Source organism: Salmo salar, chromosome ssa09 (assembly GCF_905237065.1).
Source record: "Salmo salar chromosome ssa09, Ssal_v3.1, whole genome shotgun sequence".
In the NCBI taxonomy this organism is placed as follows: domain Eukaryota; kingdom Metazoa; phylum Chordata; class Actinopteri; order Salmoniformes; family Salmonidae; genus Salmo; species Salmo salar.
In genome coordinates this window covers 12,379,735-12,406,479 of record NC_059450.1, presented here as the reverse complement: position 1 = coordinate 12,406,479, position 26,745 = coordinate 12,379,735, and the positions used below count along the sequence as shown (strand labels likewise).

The following is a 26,745-nucleotide window of genomic DNA, read 5'->3' as shown; positions in this document are numbered from 1 at the left end:
CGTGTGTGTTTGTTTGTGTTTGTACCATCAAAGTGTGCATGCATTTATGTCATGACAGTGTGTATGCAATTAATGCATATGTTTGTGTATTCTATGTCTATGTGTGTGTATGCTCATGTACACATGTATACAGGTAAAGTGTGTGTGTGTGTGTGTGTGTGTGTGTGTATGCTCATGTACACATGTATACAGGTAAAGTGTGTGTGTGTGTGTGTGTCGTGTGTGTGCGTGTGCGTGTGCGTGTGTGTGTGTGTGTGTGCGTGCGTGTGTTGTCCTGGGTGTCAGCAGCACCTTCTTAAGGAACTGGGATGGGATCTGGTCTGTCCTCTCAGGTTTCGTCTTGGAACGTGGTTCTCAGAACACGCTCGGTAAAATTAAACATCTCCAGAAACACTATATAGACAGTTCGACCGGTGAGGACACACAGTATAACAGTCTTACAGAGAATCGCAAAGATCACTACTTAGTTTTAACGTCGGAACACACACACACACGTCGGACTCCCGGGTTTCTAACACCTGAATACACACGTCCGTCGGATCACCAAGTGTCTAACACACACACACACACACATGTCAGTTAGATCACCAGGTTTCTAACACAGACACACAAGTTGAGGATCCTACGCCTGAGTGGGGATCGAGCCGTGCCATGGAACCATGACCCCAGAGGAACATCTGGAAGAATTCTGCAACGACGCCAGTCCCAACTGGTTCTGGGTAGGGTGGCCTGTCTGTCTGCCTGTCCGAGAGAGAGGGAGATAGAGATGAAAGGGAAAGAGGGCGAGATGAAAGAGAGAGAGAGAGAGCGAGAGAGAGAGAGAGAGAGAGAAAGATACTGAAAAAGAAGGGTGGTAGACGCTTGTTCCTGTACTGTTGGTGGATAGTTATCCAATCTTAATAAGCTAAATGTCATGTCCACACATGGATGGAACAGTGCTGGTTAGTTCTGTTGCTGTTGAGGGAGAAAGGGATGGATATTACTAGCACGCAATGACTACATCAAATGTGTAACGCTACAAACTCGTTGGATGCATTTGCAGCGGGTTTTGCTTGTGTTTTGGTTATATTTTAGAGATTGAATGATGACTGTATACATTTTCCATTGGGGGAGAGAGGGATAGGGGAGGAGAAAGCGAGGGATATTGTGGGGGAGAGGCAGAGAGGAATGAGGGAGATCCAGCCACCCAAGTCACAGACAGTTTTCTCTGCTATCGTACGGCAAGCAGTGCTGTTGCACCAAATCTGGAACCAACAGGACTGATCCTGAACAGCTTCTAACCCCAAGCCATAAGACTGCTAAAGAATTTGTCAGGGTAGCTACAGTATTTGGTTAACTATTAAACTATCTGCATTGACCCTTTTTGGCACTAACTTTTTTTTGACTCATCGCACACGCTGCTGCTACTGTTGACCATCTGTCACTTTCTTCCTAGTTATATGTACATATCTACCTCAATTACCTCGTACCCCTGCACATAGACTCGCGGCTGGTACCCCGTGTAAATAGCCAAGCTATCTTTACTCATTGTGTATTTAATATAACTTTTATAATAATGTGTTATTACTTTTCTATTATTTCTCTATTTTCTTTCTCTCTGCATTGTTGGGAAGGGCCCATAAATAAGCATTTCACTGTTAGCCCACACCTGTTGTTTACGAAGGATGTGACAAATACAATTTGATTTGATTTAGGGGGGGCTGTGGGAACGTCTCAGATTGCGCTGTGCACTCAAAAGGCTTCCTTGGACAGACTGCCCCCCCCCTCCACACACACACACACACTGGTGGACATAAACACGGTACACTCTTCAGAAACTCTCCGTAAGGTGTAATAACATGGTCATGTGTACTCACAATCTTGTTTTTAATCTGAAAGGCTGTACAGAGGTAGGATCTTTGAAGCCGTTTGCTACAACAGGAAAATAACTCTGCAGCAACAGAAAATGTGAATTATAATGTGGATTTTAAATTTATGGATTTGTTTTCTGTAGGAGTAGATACATTTTTTGTTAGGGGAAATCAAGTCTGACATTTGAAAGTGAAAATTACTAACTTTAGAATACTTTTCAAACCTTGAATACACTACAAGTTTGCATTTCTAAGAGTGATCAAATTAAGATCCTACATCTTGTACTGAGACAGTAAAATGCTGCATTCCATTAGCTGTGATGAACACATTGTTTATGGCGTGGAGTTGTACTTCTCTGACCGTGTACAGTACAGTAGAGGCAATGGAGCTGGATTTTTTTTTTTACTAATGGTTTCATAATTATTAAAGGTTTTTAATAAATGAAATAAATCAGGAAAGGAACAGCAGTATAATGGTTATGGTTAGTCATTGTGGTAGTACAGTAACTGTGGCTGCAGATCACATCTAGCTTCCTTCTGCATTTCCCTGAAAGGTCAACATGATCATGTAATGGCCTTCAGTGATTCTATCCTAATGCATATTAAATAGTATTCTTATATTGTACTGGTAGTACTGAAAGTGTGACTGAATGGGTTTGAACCTGGGTCGTCTGTGTGCCACAAGACTGCGGTAGCCCGCTGAGCTAAAGTCTAGGCATAAACTAGGGGGCCTAAAGCCCATCTGAGACCTGATTCACACAGTTTATATTATGTTTTCACATTGTCCTGTCCCGTATGGTTCCAGCAACTATGATGGATGCATAACCAGTCCAGTTCAGATCAGATTGGCTCAGTTTGGCCCTATAGTGTGAATCAGGCTTCTGAGTACTCAGGTTTCAGGCAAGGTGACTCGTGACGTGAGCTTGGTTCACCCAACCACCTCTGTCACAAAGGCACCTGTTCTTCTATATGGGTTTAAATCTCCCTATATGGCTGCAGGGTAGATGGTCAGGGCTCGGATATTATTTAAGGTCATTGCCCAGACAGCACATCCTGTTATGTCATGTTAACAACAGGGAAACCCACTATTGACCCCAATGTAATACCCTACAGCCACGCAAAGAAATCAATACTATATGGATCTGTATGGACTATATATGGAAGTCACTGAACTTCGGCTTTATCAGCCCCAGCCTGTGTTATCTGTTTCAGGACACTGCCTGTTCTTTCAGAAGAACACACACATCACAGCTGACACTGTATTTAGTGGGAGAGATAACGAACAGGTCAAGGAGATAGGGACTCATGTAGGTAAAGGCTACCTTATGAGAAATTCTCTTCAAGGTGAGTCCCCTCAATGGCATTATATCACAGGATTAGTGGGGTGTGTGTGTGCGTTCGGAGTGCGTGCGTATGTGTGTCAGTCACATTGCGACAGTGGGATATTTATTGACTACTCCCAGGATCGGAACAGCCTGTGCCGGCCCTTTCAGCAACAATGGCAGTATAGTAGTAAAGAATGGAATCTCCCACCACTCAGGAATGTCTCATGGCTCGTCAATACCCCACACAGGGGCAGGTTGAGAGTTCACTCATTATGCGCGCCTCAGCAGCTCTCTGATTGGCCCACAAAACCCATCCCAGGCGACTCCCCCGTCTCCTTGACAACGGTGTGAATGCATTCTTGACCCAGAGTTCCTGGAAGAGATTAGGCTGCAACACTCTCTCTCTCCCCCCCCTCTCTCTCTCTCTCTTCCCCCCTCTCACTCTCTCTCTCTCTCTCTCTCTCTCTCTCCCTCCCCCTCTCTCTCTCTCTTCCCCCCTCTCACTCACTCTCTCTCTCTCTTCCCCCCTCTCTATCTCTCTCTCTCTCTTCCCCCTCTCTCTCTCTCTCTCTTTCTTCCCCCCTCTCACTCTCTCTCTCTCGCTCTCTCTCTCTTCCCCCCTCTCTCTTCTTTCTCTGACATGGCGGCTGACTGAGGAAGGAAATGAACAGCTTCAGGTGAGGAAAGTTTAAACACACATACTGTGCTGGGTCAACAATCACAACATCAACAGTCAAATGGTTAGGTTGATTTGTAAATAGCTCTTAACACAATTGTATAAGCCATATTTGAACACATTGTCATGTGAAGTACTGCTCTATTTTGCGTGGAAAAGCTGTTTGAACTCTCAAAAGCTCTTTCTAGTGGTCAATTAGTTGGATCCATTAGTCGAATGATAAAAGCACAGCTAAGAGTCTCTCAGTCAGAGCTGCTCTCCCTATTTGACCCTAACCCCTGACCTGACCCCTATCTATCCTATACCTCCCTCAGGAGTCGTATACGCATTCTGGGGAGGCCACGGGGACATTAGATTCTCCTCCCTCTTGGCTATCACACAATGACCGACCATTCTAATAGTTCCTAGAAACACTGCACATGTGTATTCTGTTCCAACCCATGTCCCGCGGGGCCCTTTTGTTGCCAGATAAATTACTATTGGCTGTTTCGTAATAAATGGCTGTTTCGTAATCGAGAGTCAGGGGCTGCATGCACACACACACATGCAAGCACGTGCACACACACACAGCCCACCCCTAGGTTATCCTTTACATTGGGCCACAATTCCTGCAGCAACTGCTACTACTTCTGTGAGTATTGTTTAAGGGTGTTGCATAGAGCCCCTCAAATTTCCTTAGCTAAGGGCGTCATTTAAGGGTTTTACGGTAGTTTGAAGGACCGTGTGGCAGAAAGAGTCTCTGGTTACTATGGAGACGACCTGATTCACTGACTGAATTTCTAATCAAGGAGATCGCATTTATTTTGGGAGGTCGAAAATTAGAACTTCTACATTCAAGACAGGAGAAACAAATTGATACGGAAAATAATAAAACGTGTTTCTTTTAGTTATTTTTTTGTTTCTATTACTTTCTAGCATGTCAAGCAAATTTACAGTGGAGGTAGCTAGCTCTACAAGCTCTCACAGTCGCACGTCAGAATTAGACGTTCACCCATGTTCCTCAGACGTCAAATTTCAAAGTGTTTAAGGTTAAGTTTAGGCATTAAAAGGATCGGACCCTTTTTTTGAATTTTGCCTAAAATGGCATACCCAAATCTAACTGCCTGTAGCTCAGGCCCTGAAGCAGGGTTATGCATATTCTTGATACCATTTGAAAGAAAACACTTTGAAGGTTGTGGAAATGAAATTAATGTAGGAGAATATAACACATTAGATCTGGTTGAAGATAATACAAAGAAAAAAAAAAACGTTTTTTTGTATTTTTTTGTATCATCATCTTTGAAATGCAAGAGAAAGGTCATAATGAATTATTCTAGCCCAGGCGCAATTTAGACTTTGGCCACTAGATGGCAGCACTGTATGTGCAAATTTTTTGAGTGATCCAGTGAAGTATTGCACATCCATTCAAAATGTTGTATCAAGACTGCCCAAATATGCCTAATTGGTTTATTCATAGATTTTCAAGTTCATAATTGTGCACTCTCCTCAAACAATAGCGTGGTATTTGATTTTCTCTGTCCCCTATCCTCCAGGCCGGCTCGGTCCTCCCCTCCTGCTCCGTGGCTCGACGACTCACTACGAGCTCACAGAACAAGGCTCCGGGCAGCCGAGCGGAAATGGAGGAAAACTCGCCTCCCTGCGGACCTGGCATCCTTTCACTCACTCCTCTCTACATTCTCCTCTTCTGTCTCTGCTGCTAAAGCCACTTTCTACCACTCTAAATTCCAAGCATCTGCCTCTAACCCTAGGAAGCTCTTTGCTACCTTCTCCTCCCTCCTGAATCCTCCTCCCCCTCCCCCCCCCCCTCCCTCTCTGCGGATGACTTCGTCAACCATTTTGAAAAGAAGGTTGACGATATCCGATCCTCGTTTGCTAAGTCAAACGACACCGCTGGTCCTGCTCACACTGCCCTACCGGCCGCCCAACAACCTGCCCACTTGACCCTATCCCCTCCTCTCTTCTCCAGACCATTTCCGGAGACCTTCTCCCCTTCCTCACCTCGCTCATCAACTCATCCTTGACCGCTGGCTACGTCCCTTCCGTCTTCAAGAGAGCGAGAGTTGCACCCCTTCTGAAAAAACCTACACTCGATCCCTCCGATGTCAACAACTACAGACCAGTATCCCTTCTTTCTTTTCTCTCCAAAACTCTTGAACGTGCCGTCCTTGGCCAGCTCTCCTGCTATCTCTCTCAGAATGACCTTCTTGATCCTAATCAGTCAGGTTTCAAGACTGGGCATTCAACTGAGACTGCTCTTCTCTGTGTCACGGAGGCTCTCCGCACTGCTAAAGCTAACTCTCTCTCCTCTGCTCTCATCCTTCTAGACCTATCTGCTGCCTTTGATACTGTGAACCATCAGATCCTCCTCTCCACCCTCTCCGAGTTGGGCATCTCCGGCGCGGCCCACGCTTGGATTGCGTCCTACCTGACAGGTCGCTCCTACCAGGTGGCGTGGCGAGAATCTGTCTCCGCACCATGCGCTCTCACCACTGGTGTCCCCCAGGGCTCTGTTCTAGGCCCTCTCCTATTCTCGCTATAGACCAAGTCACTTGGCTCTGTCATATCCTCACATGGTCTCTCCTATCATTGCTATGCAGACGACACACAATTAATCTTCTCCTTTCCCCCTTCTGATAACCAGGCGGCGAATCGCATCTCTGCATGTCTGTCAGACATATCGGTGTGGATGACGGATCACCAGCTCAAGCTGAACCTCGGCAAGACGGAGCTGCTCTTCCTCCCGGGGAAGGACTGCTCGTTCCATGATCTCGCCATCACGGTTGACAACTCCCTTGTGTCCTCCTCCCAGAGTGCTAAGAACCTTGGCGTGATCCTGGACAACACCCTGTCGTTCTCCACTAACATCAAGGCGGTGACCCGATCCTGTAGGTTCATGCTCTACAACATTCGCAGAGTACGACCCTGCCTCACACAGGAAGCGGCGCAGGTCCTAATCCAGGCACTTGTCATCTCCCGTCTGGATTACTGCAACTCGCTGTTGGCTGGGCTCCCTGCCTGTGCCATTAAACCCCTACAACTCATCCAGAACGCCGCAGCCCGTCTGGTGTTCAACCTTCCCAAGTTCTCTCACGTCACCCCGCTCCTCCGCTCTCTCCACTGGCTTCCAGTTGAAGCTCGCATCCACTACAAGACCATGGTGATTGCCTACGGAGCTGTGAAGGGAACGGCACCTCCATACCTTCAGGCTCTGATCAGGCCCTACACCCAAACAAGGGCACTGCGTTCATCCACCACTGGCCTGCTGGCCCCCCTACTTCTGAGGAAGCACAGTTCCCGCTCAGCCCAGTCAAAACTGTTCGCTTCTCTGGCACCCCAATGGTGGAACAAGCTCCCTCACGACGCCAGGACAGCGGAGTCAATCACCACCTTCCGGAGACACCTGAAACCCCACCTCTTTAAGGAATACCTAGGATAGGATAAAGTAATCCTTCTAACCCCCCCCTTAAAAGATTTAGATGCACTATTGTAAAGTGGTTGTTCCACTGGATATCATAAGGTGAATGCACCATTTTGTAAGTCGCTCTGGATAAGAGCGTCTGCTAAATGACTTAAATGTAATGTAATATAATGTATTCTTTTACTCTAATACCTGCTGTAAATTGGACAGTTCAGTTAGATTAACAAGAATTTAAGCTTTCCGCCCATATCAAATATCTCTGTCCTGGGATTTTTTGGGGGTTTCTTGCAACCTCATGCTAGTCACATTAGCCTACGTTAGCTCAACCGTCCCGCTGACGCGACACCGATCCTGAAGAAGTTTTAACTATGAACTTTTTAGGTTAGGGTTAAGTTGAGCAATTAACTCAGAATTCTTAAGTTAGGAACCAATATACACAGGCAGTTAGGAAAGCTAAGGCTAGCTTTTTCAAGCAGAAATGTGCATCCTGTAGCACAAACTCCAAAAAGTTCTGGGAGACTATAAAGCCCATGGAGAATAAGAGCACCTCCTCCCAGCTGCCCACTGCACTGAGGCTAGGAAACACTATCACCACCGATAAATCCACTATAATTGAGAATTTCGATAAGCATTTTTCTACGGCTGGCCATGCTTTCCACCTGGCTACACCTACCCCGGTCAACAACCCTGCACCCCTGCACCCCTCACAGCAACTCGACCAAGCCTCCCCCAGCTTCTCCTTCACCCAAATCCAGATAGCTGATGTTCTGAAAGCTGCAAAATCTGGACCCCTACAAATCAGCTGGGCTAGACAATCTGGACCCTCTCTTTCTAAAATGATCTGCCGAAATTGTTGCAACCTCTATTACTAGCCTGTTCAACCTCTCTTTTGTATCGTCAGAGATTCCCAAAGATTGGAAAGCAGCCGCGGTCATCCCCTTCTTCAAAGGGGGGGACACTCTAGACCAAAACTGCTACAGACCTATATCTATCCTACCCTGCCTTTCTAAGGTCTTCGAAAGCCAATTTAACAAACAGATTACCGACCACTTCGAATCCCACCGTACCATCTCCGCTATGCAATCTGGTTTCAGAGCTGGTCATGGGTGCACCTCAGCCACGCTCAAGGTCCTAAACGATATCATAACCGCCAACGATAAGAGACATTACTGTGCAGCCGTATTCAACGACCTGGCCAAGGCTTTCGACTCTGTCAATCACCACATTCTTATCGTCAGACTCAACAGCCTTGGTTTCTCAAATGATTGCCTCGCCTGGTTCACCAACTTCTTCTCTGAAAGAGTTCAGTGTGTCAAATCGTAGGGCCTGTTGTCCGAACCTCTGGCAGTCTCTATGGGGGTGCCACAGGGTTCAATTCTCGGGCCGACTCTCTTCTCTGTATACATCAATGATGTCGCTCTTGTTGCTGGTGATTCTCTGATCCACCTCTACGCACTCTACTCAACAAATTGGATGCAGTCGATCACAGTGCCATCCGTTTTGTCACCAAAGCCCCCTATATACTACCTACGACTGCGACCTGAACGCTCTCGCTGGCTGGCCCTCGCTTCATGCTCATCGCCAAACCCGCTGGCTCCAGGTCATCTACAAGTCTTTGCTAGGTAAAGCCCCGCCTTATCTCAGCTCACTGGTCACCATAGCAGCACCCACCCGTAGCACGCGCTCCAGCAGGTATATCTCACTGGTCACCCCCAAAGCCAATTCCTCCTTTGGCCGCCTTTCCTTCCAGTTCTCTGCTCCCAATGACTGGAACGAACTGCAAAAATCACTGAAGCTGGAGACACATATCTCCCTCACTAGCTTTAAGCACCAGCTGTCAGAGCAGCTCACAGATCACTGCACCTGTACATAGCCTATCTGTAAATAGCCCATCCAACTACCTCATCCCCATACTGTATTTATTTATTTATCTTGCTCCTTCGCACCCCAGTATCTCTACTTGCACATTCATGTTCTGCACATCTACCATTCCCGTGTTTAATTGCTATATTGTAATTATTTCGCCACCATGGTCTATTTATTGCCTTACCTCCCTTATCTTACCTCATTTGCACACAATGTATATATACTTTTTTTCTACTGTATTATTGACTGTATGTTTGTTTCACTCCATGTGTAACTCTGTGTTGTTGTATGTGTCGAACTGCTTTGCTTTATCTTGGCCAGGTCGCAGTTGTAAATGAGAACTTGTTCTCAACTAGCCTACCTGGTTAAATAAAGGTGAAATAAAAAAAATGTGGCTCAGTTGGTAGAGCATGGTGTTTGCAACGCCAGGGTTGTGGGTTCGATTCCCACGGGGGGCCAGTACGAAGAAAAAAAAATGAAAAAAAAAATGTATGAAATGTATGCATTCACTACTGTAAGTCGCTCTGGATAAGAGCGTCTGCTAAATGACTAAAATGTAAAAATGTAAATAAAAAAGGTTAGCCATTAACTCCAATGGTTAAGGTAAGGGTAATGGTTTGGGATAGGCTTAAAACAACGTTCTATCGCTGAATTTGAATATGCAACCTTTGGAATCAGAGGCAGATGCTTATGCCCATTCCCCATCCACAATGCTCTAGCAAAACCAAAACCTATTTGAAGGCAACAGTTGCCCCTAGTGGCCGGTTTCCATGTCATTTCCCGACGTCCTCAGACATGGATGTACGTCGAAAGCTGACTTATATCACTGGTGACCTGCCTGAGCTAGCTAGCCAGCAGCTTTCTAGCCATGGTTTGTGCACCTTTGATTGTTTAGCTAAGTAGCTAGCTAGCTGGTGGATGTTTTTGTTTTGAAACCAGGTCAGAGGAAAGCAATGTTCACCTCCACAAATGTTATTTACATTGATATCCATACTAAATGAAGCACTTAAGGGACCTCATGGACACCCTTAACTTTTTCACTTAATGTCAGGGGGAAATTCACGTTCAAATGTTTTGTACAACTGACTTAAAGTTAAGGAAACTTCAAGGGAAAGATGTGAGGGAAATTAACTTAAGATGCTTTATGTAACCAGGCCCAGAGCCTTATTTCCCCTCCGGCAGCCCAGCACTCACAATGCCCAGGGTTACTCAGCATTGCGGTGGAGGGAAGACGTGCAGTCATGTCATAATGAGTGGAATTCTGGCGTGTTCTTGGAATTCTGAGCAACAACAAAGTAGCTTGCTGTGTTTGGACAGGATGAGGACTTGATACTCCTAGTGCATAAATCAATCTGTGTCTGAAATCAATGTGGGGCATGCCAAGAGTACGCCAAAACAGTTGCATACCAATGCTGATGTTTTTAGAAAGACAAATTACTTCAGTTTTGTTGTTGGCTGGATTTGCATACTGAGAGAGAAAATGATTGCTATGGGAACAAAAAAAGGTGCTGTCAATCAAATGCAACTTTTGCAATTTTAACATAGGAAAAATGCTATGTACAGTATACATACTCACTCACTCCTTCTCATGTGTTTGTGTGGGGTGTGTGTGAGTGCATGTGTGTTTTTTGAGGTACACTCAAGCATGTCCCTGTGCCGGTACTTGCAACTTTAGTCACCAGAGTTTCCCTGAGGACTCGCACAAGTTATGGCTGTATCTACTAAATCACATTGCTCATTGAAACAAGCTTCAGGGCTCTTCCACCCTCATATTCTTTTTAGTCAGTTATTACTCTCGCTCTGCTGCCCGTAGAGCCTATAGGCACCTGCAACAAACCAGGCCCTGCCCTGATTACAGGCACTGGTGCTTTTTCAGTGTGTCAGTTTATGAGTAGAAGAAAGGAAAAGAGGCACGGCCACTGGCTTGAAATACTGTCATTACAGTTAGTGTAAATATGCCTGTAAATTGGCCTGCCCTACCCAGTCCTAGTTCCTATTGTAAACACTTTCTTGCCATGTATTGCATTTCTGGGAATTCTCACCTATAGGCCTGTTAGATTCTATAGAAAAGTAAATGTAAATGATTAAAATGATTACAACAAAAACTGTATCTGTAATCAGTTACTTTACTAGCAAAAATATTGTAAACGGATAACAGATACTTTTGAAAAACTAGAGGATTACTTCTTGGATTACTTTTACATTCAGAAAGGATGTTTGCAAGAAATACATTATGACACCTTTCTGTTTTCTCAATGACATTCAATTCAGCATTGAAAATAGGCGCAGGTTTAAGTTTGTTCCACCTGAGTCTGACCACAAGTCAGAAACCACTATGATGACACACAAAATACGTTTGATGGGGAAAGTAATCAAAAAGGTGTGATGGGGAAAGTAATCAAAAAGTAGCGGAAAGTAATCAGATTACGTTACTGAGTTTGGCTGATCCAGAAATGATGTTATTGATTTACAATTTTGGATAGGTAACTAGTAACTGTAACAGATTACATTTAGAAAGTAACCTACCCAACCCTGCCAGGCATGCAGCCATATATACAGGCTGGCTTCTGTAGCAGGTTATATAATTTCATTGCTGACAAGACATAGTAGGTAAGCAAAGAAGCTTTGCTATTGGATGAAGGAGTCACCTCACCAACAGCTGTCTTCTCCAGAACCCTGGTGATATTTACACTTATATGAATATCTTCGTACATCTGTGGAGGACATTACAAAATGACTTTTAGACTGCCAACTGGGCTACACCCCCCTCGCCCCCACATCGCTTGTAACGTTCTGAAAATATGTGAATTCACCTCTTCAAATGAAGAAATATATAGCCTATATGGGTTAGCCTACTGTTCTGAGCTTTAAAAACGACACTGTCCAATACACGTGCTACTTTGTAGCTAGTGGGCCAGTACTGTTACGTGTGGGCTGCGGGGTTCTATCATTGGTTCCCATGGGGGGGTTTACGCCGTGCTACGTCACCAGCGGAGTATAGGGAGGGTTGTTTTTCTCTCCGGTGACAGGAGGAGTATCTGCACAGCCCTTTAGCACACCGCCAAGCGGAAGATCAAATGACGGAAAGGTTCCGTTCGCTATTACAATGTAATAGTTGAATTGGAATAAGAAACGCAGATTTACCGATACAGCGGAAGACATTTGAATGGCTAAAATACTCTGAGCTGACAATTCGTCGTCAATAATGTACGTATGAATATGATTGTGAATCCTAGGCTATTTATCCATATGATAGTCTTCTAATTTTTGTGTCATTTCTTATCGACGGATAGCTGCACCCAGATCATCTCTGCATGTGTTATTATTAGCCTTGTTTCCTTTTTTAGATGAATCAATTGCCAGGCGTTATGGCAAGCACAGCTTCATATAACCTCCAGACTACAGTTATGTTCGTAATTGCGTTGTCGCAATGGAGATTGAAATGGTCTATGGTCATAAACAACGGCTCATTTTCACAAAGTTGTTATTTACGCATTCTAAACTGGTCGGAATGTGAAAGATTCTGTGTTTTATATAAACAGCTGTTTGTGTTAGGTCATGCTTGTTGTCTGCTACAGTAGCTGTGTAATGCATCGGTGTAGCTCGCAATTAACCTAGAATATATTGAATATATTTGTAAACATATTTTAAATACTTTCAGTTGATGAGGACCGGTGTTGGACAAAAATTGGCCACCTGAATGTGTTCTCTACCCAGTTCATGGCCATTTTATTTGGAAACCTTGACTGCCAGACAGCTTTGGATGGGAAGTCACATGACTTCTACTACGTGGGGAAGGGAAAGGGGGATACATAGTTAGTTGTACAACTGAATGCATTCAACTGAAATGTGTCTTCCGCATTTAACCCAACCCCTCTGAATCAGAGAGGTGCGGGGGGCTGCCTTAATCAACATCCACGTCTTCGGTGCCTGGGGAACAGTGGGTTAACTGCCTTGTTCAGGGGCAGAACGACAGATGTTTACCTTGTCAGCCCGGGGATTCGATCCAGCAGCCTTTCGGTTACTGGCCCAACGCTCTAACCACAGTACTTAAAGGAAAAACAATTTTGCATTATCATGATGATGTGGCACGTGTCAATTTGCTTCTTTAAAATCCAATATCTATAAAACTTGACAGGAAAACATTTTGGGACTGTATCAACAGTGGACTAATGAACAAAAATAGTTTTTCTTTAATTAAAAATAGGCCTACTTTAAAGTACTACATACGTATTTTTTTTATATCTGTACTTTACTATTTATATTTTTGACAGCTTTTTCTTTTGCTTCACTACATTCCTAAAGAAAATACTGTACTTTTTACTCCATACATTTTCCCTGACACCCAAAAGTACTCATTACATTTTGATGGCTTAGCAGGACAGGAAAATTGTCAAATTCTGTAAATTAAAAAAAACAAGAACAAACATTGTCTGGTTTGCTTAATATAAGGAATTTGAAATAATTTATACTTTTACTTTTGATACTTAAGTATATTTTAAACCAAATACTTTTAGACTTTTACTCAAGTAGTATTTTTACTGGGTGACTTTCACTTTTACTTGAGTCATTTTCTATTAAGGTATTTTAACTTTTACTCAAGTCAATGTCAATTGAGTACTTTTTCCACCACTGTATATAAATAAGATCCTCTGCCAATGGGACTGTTGTTGATCTGTGGTGTTTGTGTGTTTGATTCCGTCCTGTGTGTGTCCGTCCTGTGTTTGTGTTTGCATGCATTTGTGCGTGTGTGCTGTCTGTGAAGTGAGAGAAGATGATAAACTAGGTGCAGTTAATGTAGCTAGTTAAATAGGGGAGACAGGTAGCCTAGTGGTTAGAGCGTTGGGGCCGTAACTGAAAGGTTGCTGGGTTGAATCCCTGAGCTGACAAGGTAAAAATTGGTCTTTCTGCACCTCTAATCTGAGTATCTCTGGGTTATACTAATATGAAATGTGTGTAACATTGTGGAGTAGGGCTAAGTTACTGCTGATCTCAGGTCAGGTTTGTGGTCCCACCCTCATGATTTGCAGAAGGTATGAGTTGATCCTATGTGCCTGTACTTCTACCCAGAGCTGACATTGTATTGTGAGTGTAGTTTATTTTACTGTGGGATATACCCTGGGCCAATACTGTGTGTCTTTTGATTGGTTGGAAACCAGGAAGCAGGTTCATGTCCTTGAGGGGGAAGTGGAGGAAACTCTTGAGCTGAATGAGTTCCCCTGTTAACACATGGTCTGTGTTTGTATTAGTGGGGATGGCAGAACGTGTGGGGAGTGAGGGTTGGGTAGTCATGTAATTGTCGTGAAATGCCACTGATACTGGGTTTAGGGTGGCAGGTAGCCTAGCGTTTAGAGTTTTGGGCCAGTAATCGAAAGGTTGCTAGTTTGAATCAGCGAGCCTACAAGGTGAAAAATCTGTTGCTGTGCCTTTGAGCAAAGCCCTGACCCTGTAAAACAACACATTTCACTGGACCTACCTGGTGTATGTGACAATACAAACATCATTTTGGGGGGAGTCTTGTCAGTTGTCACACTGAGGGAGAGAGAAGTGTGTGTGTGTGTGTGTGTTTGGGGGGGGGTTGAGGAGAGAGAGACTTTATGCTTCCATTGTTTGAGTACTGTTTAAGGTATCTTAGTCTGGGATATACTGTTTGATCGAGTGCCAAGATTAGACCTGTTAGTTTCAGAAGCTAATACAAAAACGTTTTCCCAAAAATGACAACAATGTGAAAAACAGGATTCGTAGATTCAAACAGCGACACTTTACCTCCAAGATATCTGTTCTCCAACGTGTATTTATCTTTGCCTGTTCTATTCGTCCTTGAACACAGAGTATCAGGTGCCCAGGCATAAAGAAAACACATAGTAGGTCTGTCTCGCTGTGGTTGATGATGTCTGTACAGTCTGTTAGATCGACAGCCCTCTCTGAGAGCCTGGTAATTGAGAGGTGTTACGAAATAATGATCATTGGTCAGGAGAACTGACAGGATATTAAAGCCATCTGTCCAGAAGGCGTGTGTGTGTGTGTGTGTGTGTGTGTGTGTGTGTGTGTGTGTGTGTGTGTGTGTGTGTGTGTGTGTGTGTGTGTGTGTGTGTGTGTGTGTGTGTGTGTGTGTGTGTGTGTGTGCGTGCTAGACGTGACTCAGCAGAAACTGAGTCGGGGATAATAAAGTGGAGAGTATACAGCCAACAAAGTAAACTCACTGTTTAGTGAGAAGAGATGTCGTTCTCCCTCTTGCACTGTTAGGGTCAAATTCTATCTTGAAACCTGCTCACTTAAAGATGGACTCACAAACACCAGTAGTTTTGAAAGTGGTGCTCATGAGCCAAAAGTGGTCCCCGTTTTTTGTGTACCATGTCATCAAATTGTGTACTACATCCATTTCGTATGATATGTTACGTCCTGCAAAACATATATATTTTTTTTAAATTGCAATTCGTACGATATGTTACACATTTGATGTGTTCAAGATCCTGGAGTGCATCTTTAACTCTGACTTCCACACAAACCATGCACACATGTCAAAGGGAGATTTGCACCAAAATAATTGTAGGTGTGTGGTTAAGACTTCTACAGAACATGTTGTCTCTGTCTTTTACACTGTTAGCGAATCGTCTTTTGTCTATCCTACATGAATAATTCGGTCTGAATCCTAACTTCGTTCACATTGGGCCTCCAGGGAAATGGTTTCCTCTCCCTCTCCAGGGCCCTTTTGGTAATTAGAGGACATTAGTGTTGCTGCCCGCCTGTGACTGAGACACTGGCATGCTGATTAATCCCCTTTCAGATGCCAGTGCAGCAGAGGGCACTGTGCCCCAAGTGCATGTGTGTGTCAGTGCGTGTCTGTGCGTGATATGCAGAGTGTAGGCACGTGTTTCAATGAGAACGTCAGTGCGTTTATTGGAGGGTAGGAGATAGGATCTCAACCGCCTTCAGCCTTTCAGCCATATCGCCTCGGTTTAGTCAGAGTTGTCTGCTGAATATAGCTTTCTTTCCATTGCAATGCAACTCCAGCTCTATTCTGCTGCTTCTTCTGCACAGGGCCGTGGGACTCAGCAGAGGGCTTTTGAGGCACGGCTGGTTGCTTTTCAGCATCATTGTGACAAATGCATCAGTAAAAAAGCCTTCTAATGACCTGATGCGAGGGGGATGAGGATGGTGGGTCAGAGTGGAATGTGACTCACAGTTAGAGAGCCAGGGAAACCTAACAGAGCTGATCAATCCATATTTCCCGAGGCATTAACGTCACTCTGGTATATCATGATATTACTCGACAGGATCATCAAGAATCGGCGTCAGGCAGTTTGGGAAACGAGAGATTTGATGTATTTCTCTCTTTCTCTCTCCCCCTCCACCCTCTCACCCTCCCTCAGTCTCAGACCATGAACTACGTGGGCCAGTTGGCAGGCCAGGTGTTTGTGCAGGTGAAGGAGCTGTACCGGGGCCTGAACCCGGCCACTCTTTCAGGCTGCATCGACGTCATCGTGGTACGGCAGCCTGACGGCACCCTGCAGTGCTCGCCCTTCCACGTCCGCTTTGGCAAGATGGGTGTGCTGCGTTCCCGTGAGAAAGTGGTGAGAGGACAATGGAATGTGTGGGGGGGGGCTGGGTAAAGGGGCACTGGGGCAGAGGACATAGGGTAATAGAGAGTGATGGGTGTTAACAGTACTGGCAAGAGGGGGGGATCATCCTGGCTCAGTGTCATACGGAAATTACCAGAGAGAGAATAGGGGGATGAGAGAAAGATAGAAAATATAGAAAATAGATCAATAGAAAAAATGTAAAGATAGAAGGAGAGTTGGATGGGAGAGATGGTTGGAGAGACAGAGAGACATGAAATGTAGAGCAGAGGAAAGAAAGTGATTGAGGGTAGAGCGGAGGGAAAAAGAGAGATAGAGAGAGAGAGTGGGATGGAGAGCTATAGTGATGGCTGGTTTCCTCTGTGTATCAGGTGGACATAGAGATCAATGGAGAGCCTGTGAGTCTACAAATGAAGCTGGGGGAGAACGGAGAAGCCTTCTTCGTCAAGGAGACGGAGAACACACTGGTACGTACCGTGTGACACACACACATAACCATGGCTAGAAACAGCACACATATTGTTCACAGGACAACATGTGCTGAATGTCACTCAGCACGAGAGAGAGAGAGAGAGAGAGAGAGAGAGAGAGAGAGAGAGAGAGAGAGAGAGAGAGAGAGAGGTAGCCTAGTGAATTGACGTAACAGATGTAATCATACTTCTTAACTCTCTCGCGTTGTGTTTTTAAAGAAAGGACTGTACAGCCAGCGGTCCCAGTTGATTGGTGTTTATTCTGATGATAGACACAACGAAACACATTACAGGTGCAGGACAACAGTATGCTGAAGGCTGGAGATTTGTGATTCATTTTTTAGCATGCAAATAATATATATATATATATATATATATATATATATATATATATATATATATATATATATGCAAGCGGTGGGTCACTCTGAAATAGTGCATTCTATTTACGTATTTACAATGTGTACGAGTTCACTATTTACAGGAAATGTAAATAGTGGACTCGTACACATTGTAAATATGTAAATAGAACGCACTATTTCAGAACGTGACCTATCGCTTTCATGTCAATATCAAACAGGGAAGAATTGACGTTCGCAATCTCCCCCTAGCTGCAAGCATAGCCAATCACATAACACCTTATTGGCATCTGACTTGAACCAACCAATAGAAATACATAAATATTGCAGTGGCATGAGGAAACATATCCAACCCTGTTAGACTGACTGTTAGACTGTAATGTGAGCGGTGCTTTTTGGAAACAAACCATGAGGACACATGCTGTAACTGGATCCTAGACATGACAGGAACAGAATGGACCCCTTGCCCCGCCAAGGCCAAACACACAGCCCGGCCAAGAACCGTGAAGAATCTATGAAAAGGTCATGGGTTCATGCCAAAAAGGTTTCAGGCAGAATCTCAGTGATGTGATCTCACACAGTATGAAATGATGCACCAGTCATGCTTACACACACACACACACACACACACACACACACACACACACACAAACACAAACACACACACTAAGCCATGCGTACTAAATAGTGTGCTAGTGTGAACTTTGTGGCACCGTCTTATGCAGATACAGACGACGGGAGGAGAGAAAGAATCTTTTAATAGATGACATTTACTACGATCAGCAAATTGAAAGCCAATTACCATTAGTAGGGGGAAATGCCAGACTGAATCGTTTTGTTTGAAGTACAGTCTACAGATGTGTGTTCTTATAGTCAGTCATTTATTCATCTAGTATGTGGCTCTCCGAGCTCTCAGAGTAGCTGCTACACCCAGCTCCCAGCCCTTAGTAATAACATCACGCAGGAGAGAGGAGGAGAGGGAAATGATGAAGGGATGAAGGGATGATACTTAGTCTTTTCTCCAGTAAAGGGATTAAAACAGAGCTGTCATAATCTGGGGTTTAGATTAATTGGGCTGTCGTGACTGTCTGAGTCAGACTCCCGATCCATACCATGGTCCCATTTCCCTCCACCCCTCTTTCCTGATACAACCTCTCCTCTTTACTTCTGTCTTTTCCTGTCTCCTCTCTGCTCTCTCCTCTCCTTCTGTCTCCTTCCTTCCACCCCTCACCTCGCCTCACTTTTCCCTGCTACAACCTTTCCTCTCTCCTCTCTGCTCTCTCCTCTCCTTCTGTCTCCTTCCACCCCTCACCTCACCAGACTTTTCCCTGCTACAACCTTTCCTCTCTGCTCTCTCCTCTCCTTCTGTCTCCTTCCACCCCTCACTTCACCAGACTTTTCCCTGCTACAACCTTTCCTCTCTCCTCTCTGCTCTCTCCTCTCCTTCTGCCTCCTTCCACCCCTCACTTCACCAGACTTTTCCCTGCTACAACCTTTCATCTCTCCTCTCTGCTCTCTCCTCTCCTTCTGTCTCCTTCCACCCCTCTCCTCACCTCACCAGACTTTTCCCTGCTACAACCTTTCCTCTCTGCTCTCTCCTCTCCTTCTGTCTCCTTCCACCCCTCTCCTCACCTCACCAGACTTTTCCCTGCTACAACCTTTCCTCTCTGCTCTCTCCTCTCCTTCTGTCTCCTTCCACCCCTCACTTCACCAGACTTTTCCCTGCTACAACCTTTCCTCTCTCCTCTCTGCTCTCTCCTCTCCTTCTGGCTCCTTCCTCACCTCACCAGACTTTTCCCTGCTACAACCTTTCCTCTCTGCTCTCTCCTCTCCTTCTGTCTCCTTCCACCCCTCTCCTCACCTCACCAGACTTTTCCCTGCTACAACCTTTCCTCTCTGCTCTCTCCTCTCCTTCTGTCTCCTTCCACCCCTCACTTCACCAGACTTTTCCCTGCTACAACCTTTCCTCTCTCCTCTCTGCTCTCTCCTCTCCTTCTGGCTCCTTCCTCACCTCACCAGACTTTTCCCTGCTACAACCTTTCCTCTCTCCTCTCTGCTCTCTCCTCTCCTTCTGTCTCCTTCCACCCCTCTCCTCACCTCACCAGACTATTCCCTGCTACAACCTTTACTCTCTCTTCTCTTCCTCTCTCTTTCTCCCCCTCCTCACTTCTCCCTCCTCTCTCCTACTCCCTCCTCTCCTCCTCTCTGCCCTAGTCTATGCCCCTCTTTCAGGCAGAAACATGTTCCTTCTTAATAACAAAGAATCACTGTAGAGATTCTATTTTCCTGACAGTGGCTGTATACCTTTTCAGCATCCAGTTGGTTCTTCATTTTACAGTGTGTGTCTTGGTTGGACTGTAAAGATCTTGTTTCTCCTAACCCTCTGGGAATAATCTCCCTCCTAAACATAGCTGTCCCTCCGCCGCCCCACTGAAAAAACAACCCTATTTATGCACAGTCCACACACACACACGGCTGAGGAGTCTGTCCTCTCCCTGATTCGCCGTCTCTACCGTATACGTGGTAGGGGAGAGCACTGAGGTATCAATGTACGGCTCTATCTCTCTCTCCTACTCTCACTCCCTCCCAGGTTTTCAGATTATCTGAACGTGGCAGGATCAACGATAACAGTGTCAAAGAACCCATTTGCACTGGCACTAGCCAAGCTCTAAACTACCCCTCCTACCCCCCTCTCTCCAGGGCCCGATTACCGAAAGGGCCTGCAGGGCGTGTGCCCCAGGGCCCTCGACCTTCGGGGGGCCCACAACTCAAATTTACCGCAGATAGCATATGTGACCCGTTTCAGGAAGCTAGGCATGTGTCACTACTTCACAGGAGAGGCATTTTAACGTAAAACAATTTTTTATCATAATGCGTTTTTTTTGTGTGGCAGAAATGCCTTCTGGAACATGTGAACTTTCATGTGCCTTAATAACAAATGTGTATGCCAGCTGTAAATACGAATAAAGTTGTTGACTTATGAGCCTATTTGGTTTAGCCACTGAAAAAGCAAGGAACCTTCCAGCTAGCCATGATTGGCTGATATAATGGATGGGCTGGACATGCTGAGAGATGGGTTTGGATTGGTCTGCCATGTAGCATGCTTCTGTCTATAAGATGAGCTGCTCAGTATGTACAGTATAGATAATCCTTGCTACCGCAGCTTTTTTTACAAGATAGAATATTAGCCATGGAGAACTGCAAAAGTGTTGCTACTGCTCTCAAAAACATTGCTGCCCTGAATTTAACAAGGGCTATCGACAAAGATCAGTGTGAAAATGTTGTGATGGACTACTTTCTGTACACGGTCAGTGTGAACCTTGACACAACGCTGGCCAAACGAGCTGTACAAACAAAACTGAGTTAAAGGGGTTCCAGTCTGCCGTGAATCGTTCATCTATGTAAAGTGCATTCAGAAAATATTCAGAAATCTTAACTTTTTCCACATTTTGTTACGTTACAGCCTTATTCTAAAATGGATTAAATCGTTTCTTTGTCTCTTAATAATCTACACTCAATGACAATAAAAAAAAATTTTTAAAAAAAAATAAAAATAAAATGAAATATTACATTTACATAAGTATTCAGACACTTTACTCAGTACTTTGTTGAATCACCTTTGGCAGCGATTACAATCTCGAGTGTTCTTGGGTGTGACGCTACAAGCTTTGCACACCTGTATTTGGGGAGTTTCTCCCATTCTTCTCTGCAGATCCTCTCAAGCTCTGTCAGGTTGGATGGGGAGCATTGCTGCCCAGCTATTTTCAGGTCTCTCCAGAGATGTTCGATCGGGTTCAAGTCTGGCTCTGCCTGGGCCACTCACGGACATTCAGAGACTTGTCCTGAAGCCACTCCTGTGTTGTCTTGGCTGTGTGCTTAGGGTCGTTGTCCTGTTGGAAGGTGAACCTTTGCTCCAGTCTGAGGTCCTGAACGCTCTGGAGCAGGTTTTCATCAAGGATTTCTCTGTACTTTGCTCCATTCATCTTTCCCTCGATCCTGACTAGTCTCCCAATCCCTGCCGCTGAAAAACATCCCCACAGCATGATGCTGCAACCACCATGCTTCACCGTAGGGATGGTGCCAGGTTTGCTACAGACGTGACGCTTGGCATTCAGGCCGAATTGTTCAATCTTGGTTTCATTAGACCAGAGAATCTTGTTTGTCATGGTCTGAGGGTCCTTTGGGTGCCTTTTGGCAAACTCCTGTCATGTGCCTTTTACTGAGGAGTGGCTTCCACCTGGCCACTCTACCATAAAGGCCTGATTGGTGGAGTGCTGCAGAGATGGTTGTCCTTCTGGAAGGTTCTCCAATCTCCGCAGAGGAACTCTGGAGCTCTGTCAGAGTGACCATTAAGTTCTTGGTCTCCTCCCTGACCAAGGCCCTTCTCCCCCGATTGCTCAGTTTGGCTTCTTCCATTTAAGAATGATTGAGGCCACTGTGTTCTTGGGGACCTTCAATGCTGCAGAAATGTTTTGGTATCCTTCCCCAGATCTGTGCCTCGACGCAATCCTGTCTCAGAGCTCTACAGAGAATTCCTTCGACCTCATGGCTTGGTTTTTGCTCTGACATGCACTGTCAACTGTGGACCTTATATAGACAGGTGTGTGCTTTTCCAAATCATGTCCAATCAACTGAATTTACCACAGGTTGTAGAAACATCTCAAGGATGATCAACGGAAACAGGATGCACCTGAGTTCAATTTCGAGTCTCATAGCAAAGGGTCTGAATACTTATGTAAATAAGGTATTTCTGTTTTTATTTTTTATACATTTGCTAAAATATCTAAAAACCTGTTTTCGCTTTGTCATTATGGGGTGTTGTGTGTAGATTGATGAGGAAAACATTTAATTTAAACCATTCTAGAATAAGGCTGTAATGTTACAAAATGTGGAAAAAGGGAAGGGGTCTGAATACTTTCCTAAGGCATTGTATATGGGTAAGAGTCTAGCTACATTTTCAGATATGATGCATTTTTTATTTAGAAAGTCATTTTCATTGCAAGTTAAAGCGTACTTGTAGCTAGCTATTGAATATTAGCTTGCTGGCTCGCTAGCTAACGTTACGTGTATGATCTGTGTAGTAATATTATTTGTATATCAGAAAGCCATTTGCAAATGCTAGTTATAGCCTACTGTTAGCTAGCTAGCTAACATTGAACCTAGTTGGTTAGCTTTAGCTACCTGCATATTCATACTACAGCATTTCATGCATGGTGGCTATCTACGACGATCCGCTTTGTATTGCTAGTAGAATGGGTTAGGATTGTGGTTAACTGTTTAGCTAGGTAGCTAGCTACATGTCTAAACAAAAGACTCCACTTCACCAGATGATTACATGACCCATCAAGTTAGCCAGTTGTGTCTGGGGATGATTACAGCCATCTATTGTATTTCATGAACATGTGTACATGTCTAGACAATAGTGACCCATCCAGTTAGCTAGATGTGACTGGGGGTTATAGCATTTCTTTCACATGACCCATCAATTTAGACAAGTGTGTCTGGGTAAGCATCATCTAATAATTATAAAATATATATACAATATTTCTACCTGGACACTTTCACTTGTTGCTAGTATGTAAATACCTGTCTATTTGTGGTAAAATCACCCTGATGAACTCTTTAGTCATATCCCAGTTTACCTATTTACTTATGGCCTTGCCTACACCTAGCAACTTGTTTTTTAAATTATATGAGCAAAAAATATTCCATTTTATTTGGAACGACAAGCCAGACAAAATTAAACGGGCCTATTTATATAATGAATATGAATTCGGAGGGCAGAAATGATTAAATATTAAAGTATTAGACCTCTCACTAAAGGCTTCAGTCATACAAAAGTTATACTTAAATCTGAACTGGTTCTCTAGCAGATTAGTAAGAATGTCTCACCCCATGTTCAGTAATGTATCAAGGCTCAGGCTAAGACCCAGATACAGACACAAGAGGCAGATAGTACGGGTCTCAGAGTTTATTATAGTACAAGGGGCAGGCAAAAGGTAAGTCAAGGCAGTTAAAGAGTTGTAATCCAAATCATAATGGCCTTTTTCCCATTATTCAGATTACAACCTCTCACTTTTGGTTATTTAAAAATGAAATAATCTCCACAATATCGCTATTTTTTAAAACAAGCTATAAAAATGTGGGTTGCAATTTCAGTTTAATCCATCAGAAAAGACAGAACACATATTACAACAAATATTATGTTTAACTCAAATATACTAATTGATCAAAAAAACAATATTTTTTACTCTTTGTAAATTTTATCATAAATAGGACTGGTGGAGTTATGTCACACATGCAGCTATTACAACCAAATAATTGCAGCATTACACAATTCTTGCAACCAATAGAATGTTATATATATGGGGGATTCAACAATCCCAGCTGTGCAGATTTTGCTGCGAAGAGACAGAATCATTAGATCATTTGTTTTGGTACTGTCCATGTGTAGCTTGTTTTTGGTTGCAGGTTCAGGAACGGCTGAAGAATTGCAACATTTACCTCAAGCTAACTCTGCAAATAGCACTGCTGGGTGATTTAAAAAGTCAAAGTCAATCGTTTAATAATATAAAAATAATATAAAAAATCACAGCATAGTTGAAAAATACATGGCAAATAGATACATCCAAAACTGGATGGTGTTCAGAGATAGATGGGAGGGTTTGAGTGGAGCTGAAGGATGGGACTAAAATCAAACAAAAAATAACTATTGTAAAATATACTGTGTCTGTAAAATCTATATAGTATGTATAAGCTGGAAGTAGAAGCCTAAGAGTTGTCCATTAGCTTACTCCAATTAGGGTAGGGTTAGGGGGAAATAATAATGGAAAATATATTTCAATATATATACACTACCGTTCAAAAGTTTGGGGTCACTCAGAAATGTCCTTGTTTTTTAAAGAAAAGCACCTTTTTTGTCCATTAAAATAATATCAAATTACTCAGAAATACAGTGTAGACATTGTTAATGTTGTAAATTACTATTGTAGCTGGAAACAGATGATTTTTAATGAAATATCTACATAGGTGTACAGAGGACCATTATCAGCAACCATCACTCCTGTGTTCCAATGGCATGTTGTGTTAGCTAATCCAAGTTTATAGTTTTAAAAGGCTAATTGATCATTAGAAAACCCCTTTGCAATTATGTTAGCAAAGCTGAAAACTGTTGTTCTGATTAAAGAAGCAATAAATCTGGCCTTCTTTAGACTATTTGAGTATCTGGGGCATCAGAGAGAAAAGAAAAAGCCAAGAAACTGAAGATCTCGTACAACGCTGGGTACTACTCCCTTCACAGAACAGCACAAACTGGCTCTAACCAGAATAGAAAGAGGAGTGGGAGGCCCCGGTGCACAACTGAGCAAGAGGACAAGTACATTAGAGTGTCTAGTTTAAGAAACAGATGCCTCACAAGTCCTCAACTGGCAGCTTCATTAAATAGTACCCGCAAAACACCAGTCTCAACGTCAACAGTGAAGAGGCGACTCCGGGATGCTGGCCTTCTAGGCAGAGATGCAAAGAAAAAGCCATATCTTAGACTGGCCAATAAAAAGAAAAGATTAAGATGGGCAAAAGAACACAGACACTGGACAGAGGAAGTTTTATTGCTTCTTTAATCAGAACAACAGTTTTTCAGCTGTGCTAACATAATTTCAAAAGGGTTTTCTAATGATCAATTAGCCTTTTAAAATGATAAACTTGGATTAGCTAACACAACGTGCCATTGGAACACAGGAGTGATGGTTGCTGATAATGGGCCTCTGTACACCTATGTAGATATTCTACAAAAAATCTTCTGCCGTTTCTAGCTACAGTAGTCATTTACAACATTAACAATGTCTACACTGTATTTCTGATCAATTTGATGTTATTTTAATGGAGAAAAAAATGTGCTTTTCTTTAAAAAAACAAGGACATTTCTAAGTGACTCCAAACTTTTGAATGGTAGCGTATATATATATTTTATATAAATTCAGCAAAAAAATAAACGTCCTCTCACGGTCAACTGCGTTTATTTTCAGCAAACTTAACATGTGAAAATATTTGTTTGAACATAAGATTCAACAACTGAGACATAAACTGAACAAGTTCTACAGACATGTGACTAACAGAAATTGAATAACGTGTTCCTGAACAAATGGCAGTCAAAATAAAAGGAACAGTCAGTGTCTGGTGTGGCCACCAGCTGCATTAAGTACTGCAGTGCATCTCCTCCTCATGGACTGCACCAGATTTGCCAGTTCTTGCTGTGAGATGTTACCCCACTCTTCCACCAACTCACCTGCAAGTTCCCAGACATTTCTGGGGGGAATGGACCTAGCCCTCACCCTCTGATCCAACAGGTCCCAGACGTGCTCATTGGGATTAAGATCCGGGCTCTTTGCTGGCCATGGCAGAACACTGACATTCCTGTCTTGCAGGAAATCACACACAGAACGAGCGGTATGGCTGGTGGCATTGTCATGGTGGAGGGTCATGTCAGGATGACCCTGCAGGAAGGGTACCACATGAGGGAGGAGGATGTCTTCCCTGTAATGCACAGCGTTTAGATTGCCTGCAATGACAACAAGCTCAGTCCGATGATGCTGCGACACACCACCCCAGACCATGACGGACCTTCCATCTCCTAATCGATCCCGCTCCAGAGTACAGGCCTCGGTGTAAAGCTCATTCCTTCGACGATAAACGCAGATCCAACCATCACCCCTGGTGAGACAAAACCACGACTCATCAGTGAAGAGCACTTATTGCCAGTCCTGTCTGGTCCAGCGACGGAGGGTTTGTGGCCTTAGGCGACGTTGTTGCCGGTGATGTCTGGTGAGGACCTGCCTTACAACAGGCCTACAAGCCCTCAGTCCAGCTTCTCTCAGCCTATTGCGGACAGTCTGAGCACTGATGTAGGGATTGTGCATTCCTGGTGTAACTCGGGCAGTTGTTGTTGCCATCCTGTACCTGTCCCGCAGCTGTGATGTTCGGATGTACCGATCCTGTGCAGGTGTTGTTACACGTGGTCTGCCACTGCGAGGACGATCAGCTGTCTGTCCTGTCTCCCTGTATCGCTGTCTTAGGCGTCTCACAGTACGGGCATTGCAATTTATTGCCCTGGCCACATCTGCAGTCCTCATGCCTCCTTGCAGCATGCCTAACACGGAACCCAAACCGGCTGCGCGCGTCCGCCATCATGCATAAATGTATTTT

General features: G+C 44.1%; 1 protein-coding gene across 5 annotated transcripts in view; it reads left to right on the top strand.

The window, feature by feature from the left end:
* Positions 1–386: 386 nt before the first annotated feature.
* LOC106610734 (phosphatidate phosphatase LPIN1) overlaps positions 387–26,745 on the top strand; it is a 50,430-nt gene continuing 24,071 nt past the window's right edge. For 4 of the 5 annotated variants that reach the window (XM_014210259.2, XM_014210258.2, XM_014210257.2 and 1 more), the window contains exons 1-3: positions 387–719; positions 16,509–16,709; positions 17,087–17,182. In XM_014210259.2, coding sequence (XP_014065734.2) covers positions 660–719; positions 16,509–16,709; positions 17,087–17,182 — 357 coding nt within the window. In that variant the 5' untranslated portion in view covers positions 387–659. Of the gene's footprint in view, positions 720–12,101; positions 12,343–16,508; positions 16,710–17,086; positions 17,183–26,745 lie in introns of those variants that run through there. The other variant, XM_014210260.2, reaches the window with a different exon arrangement.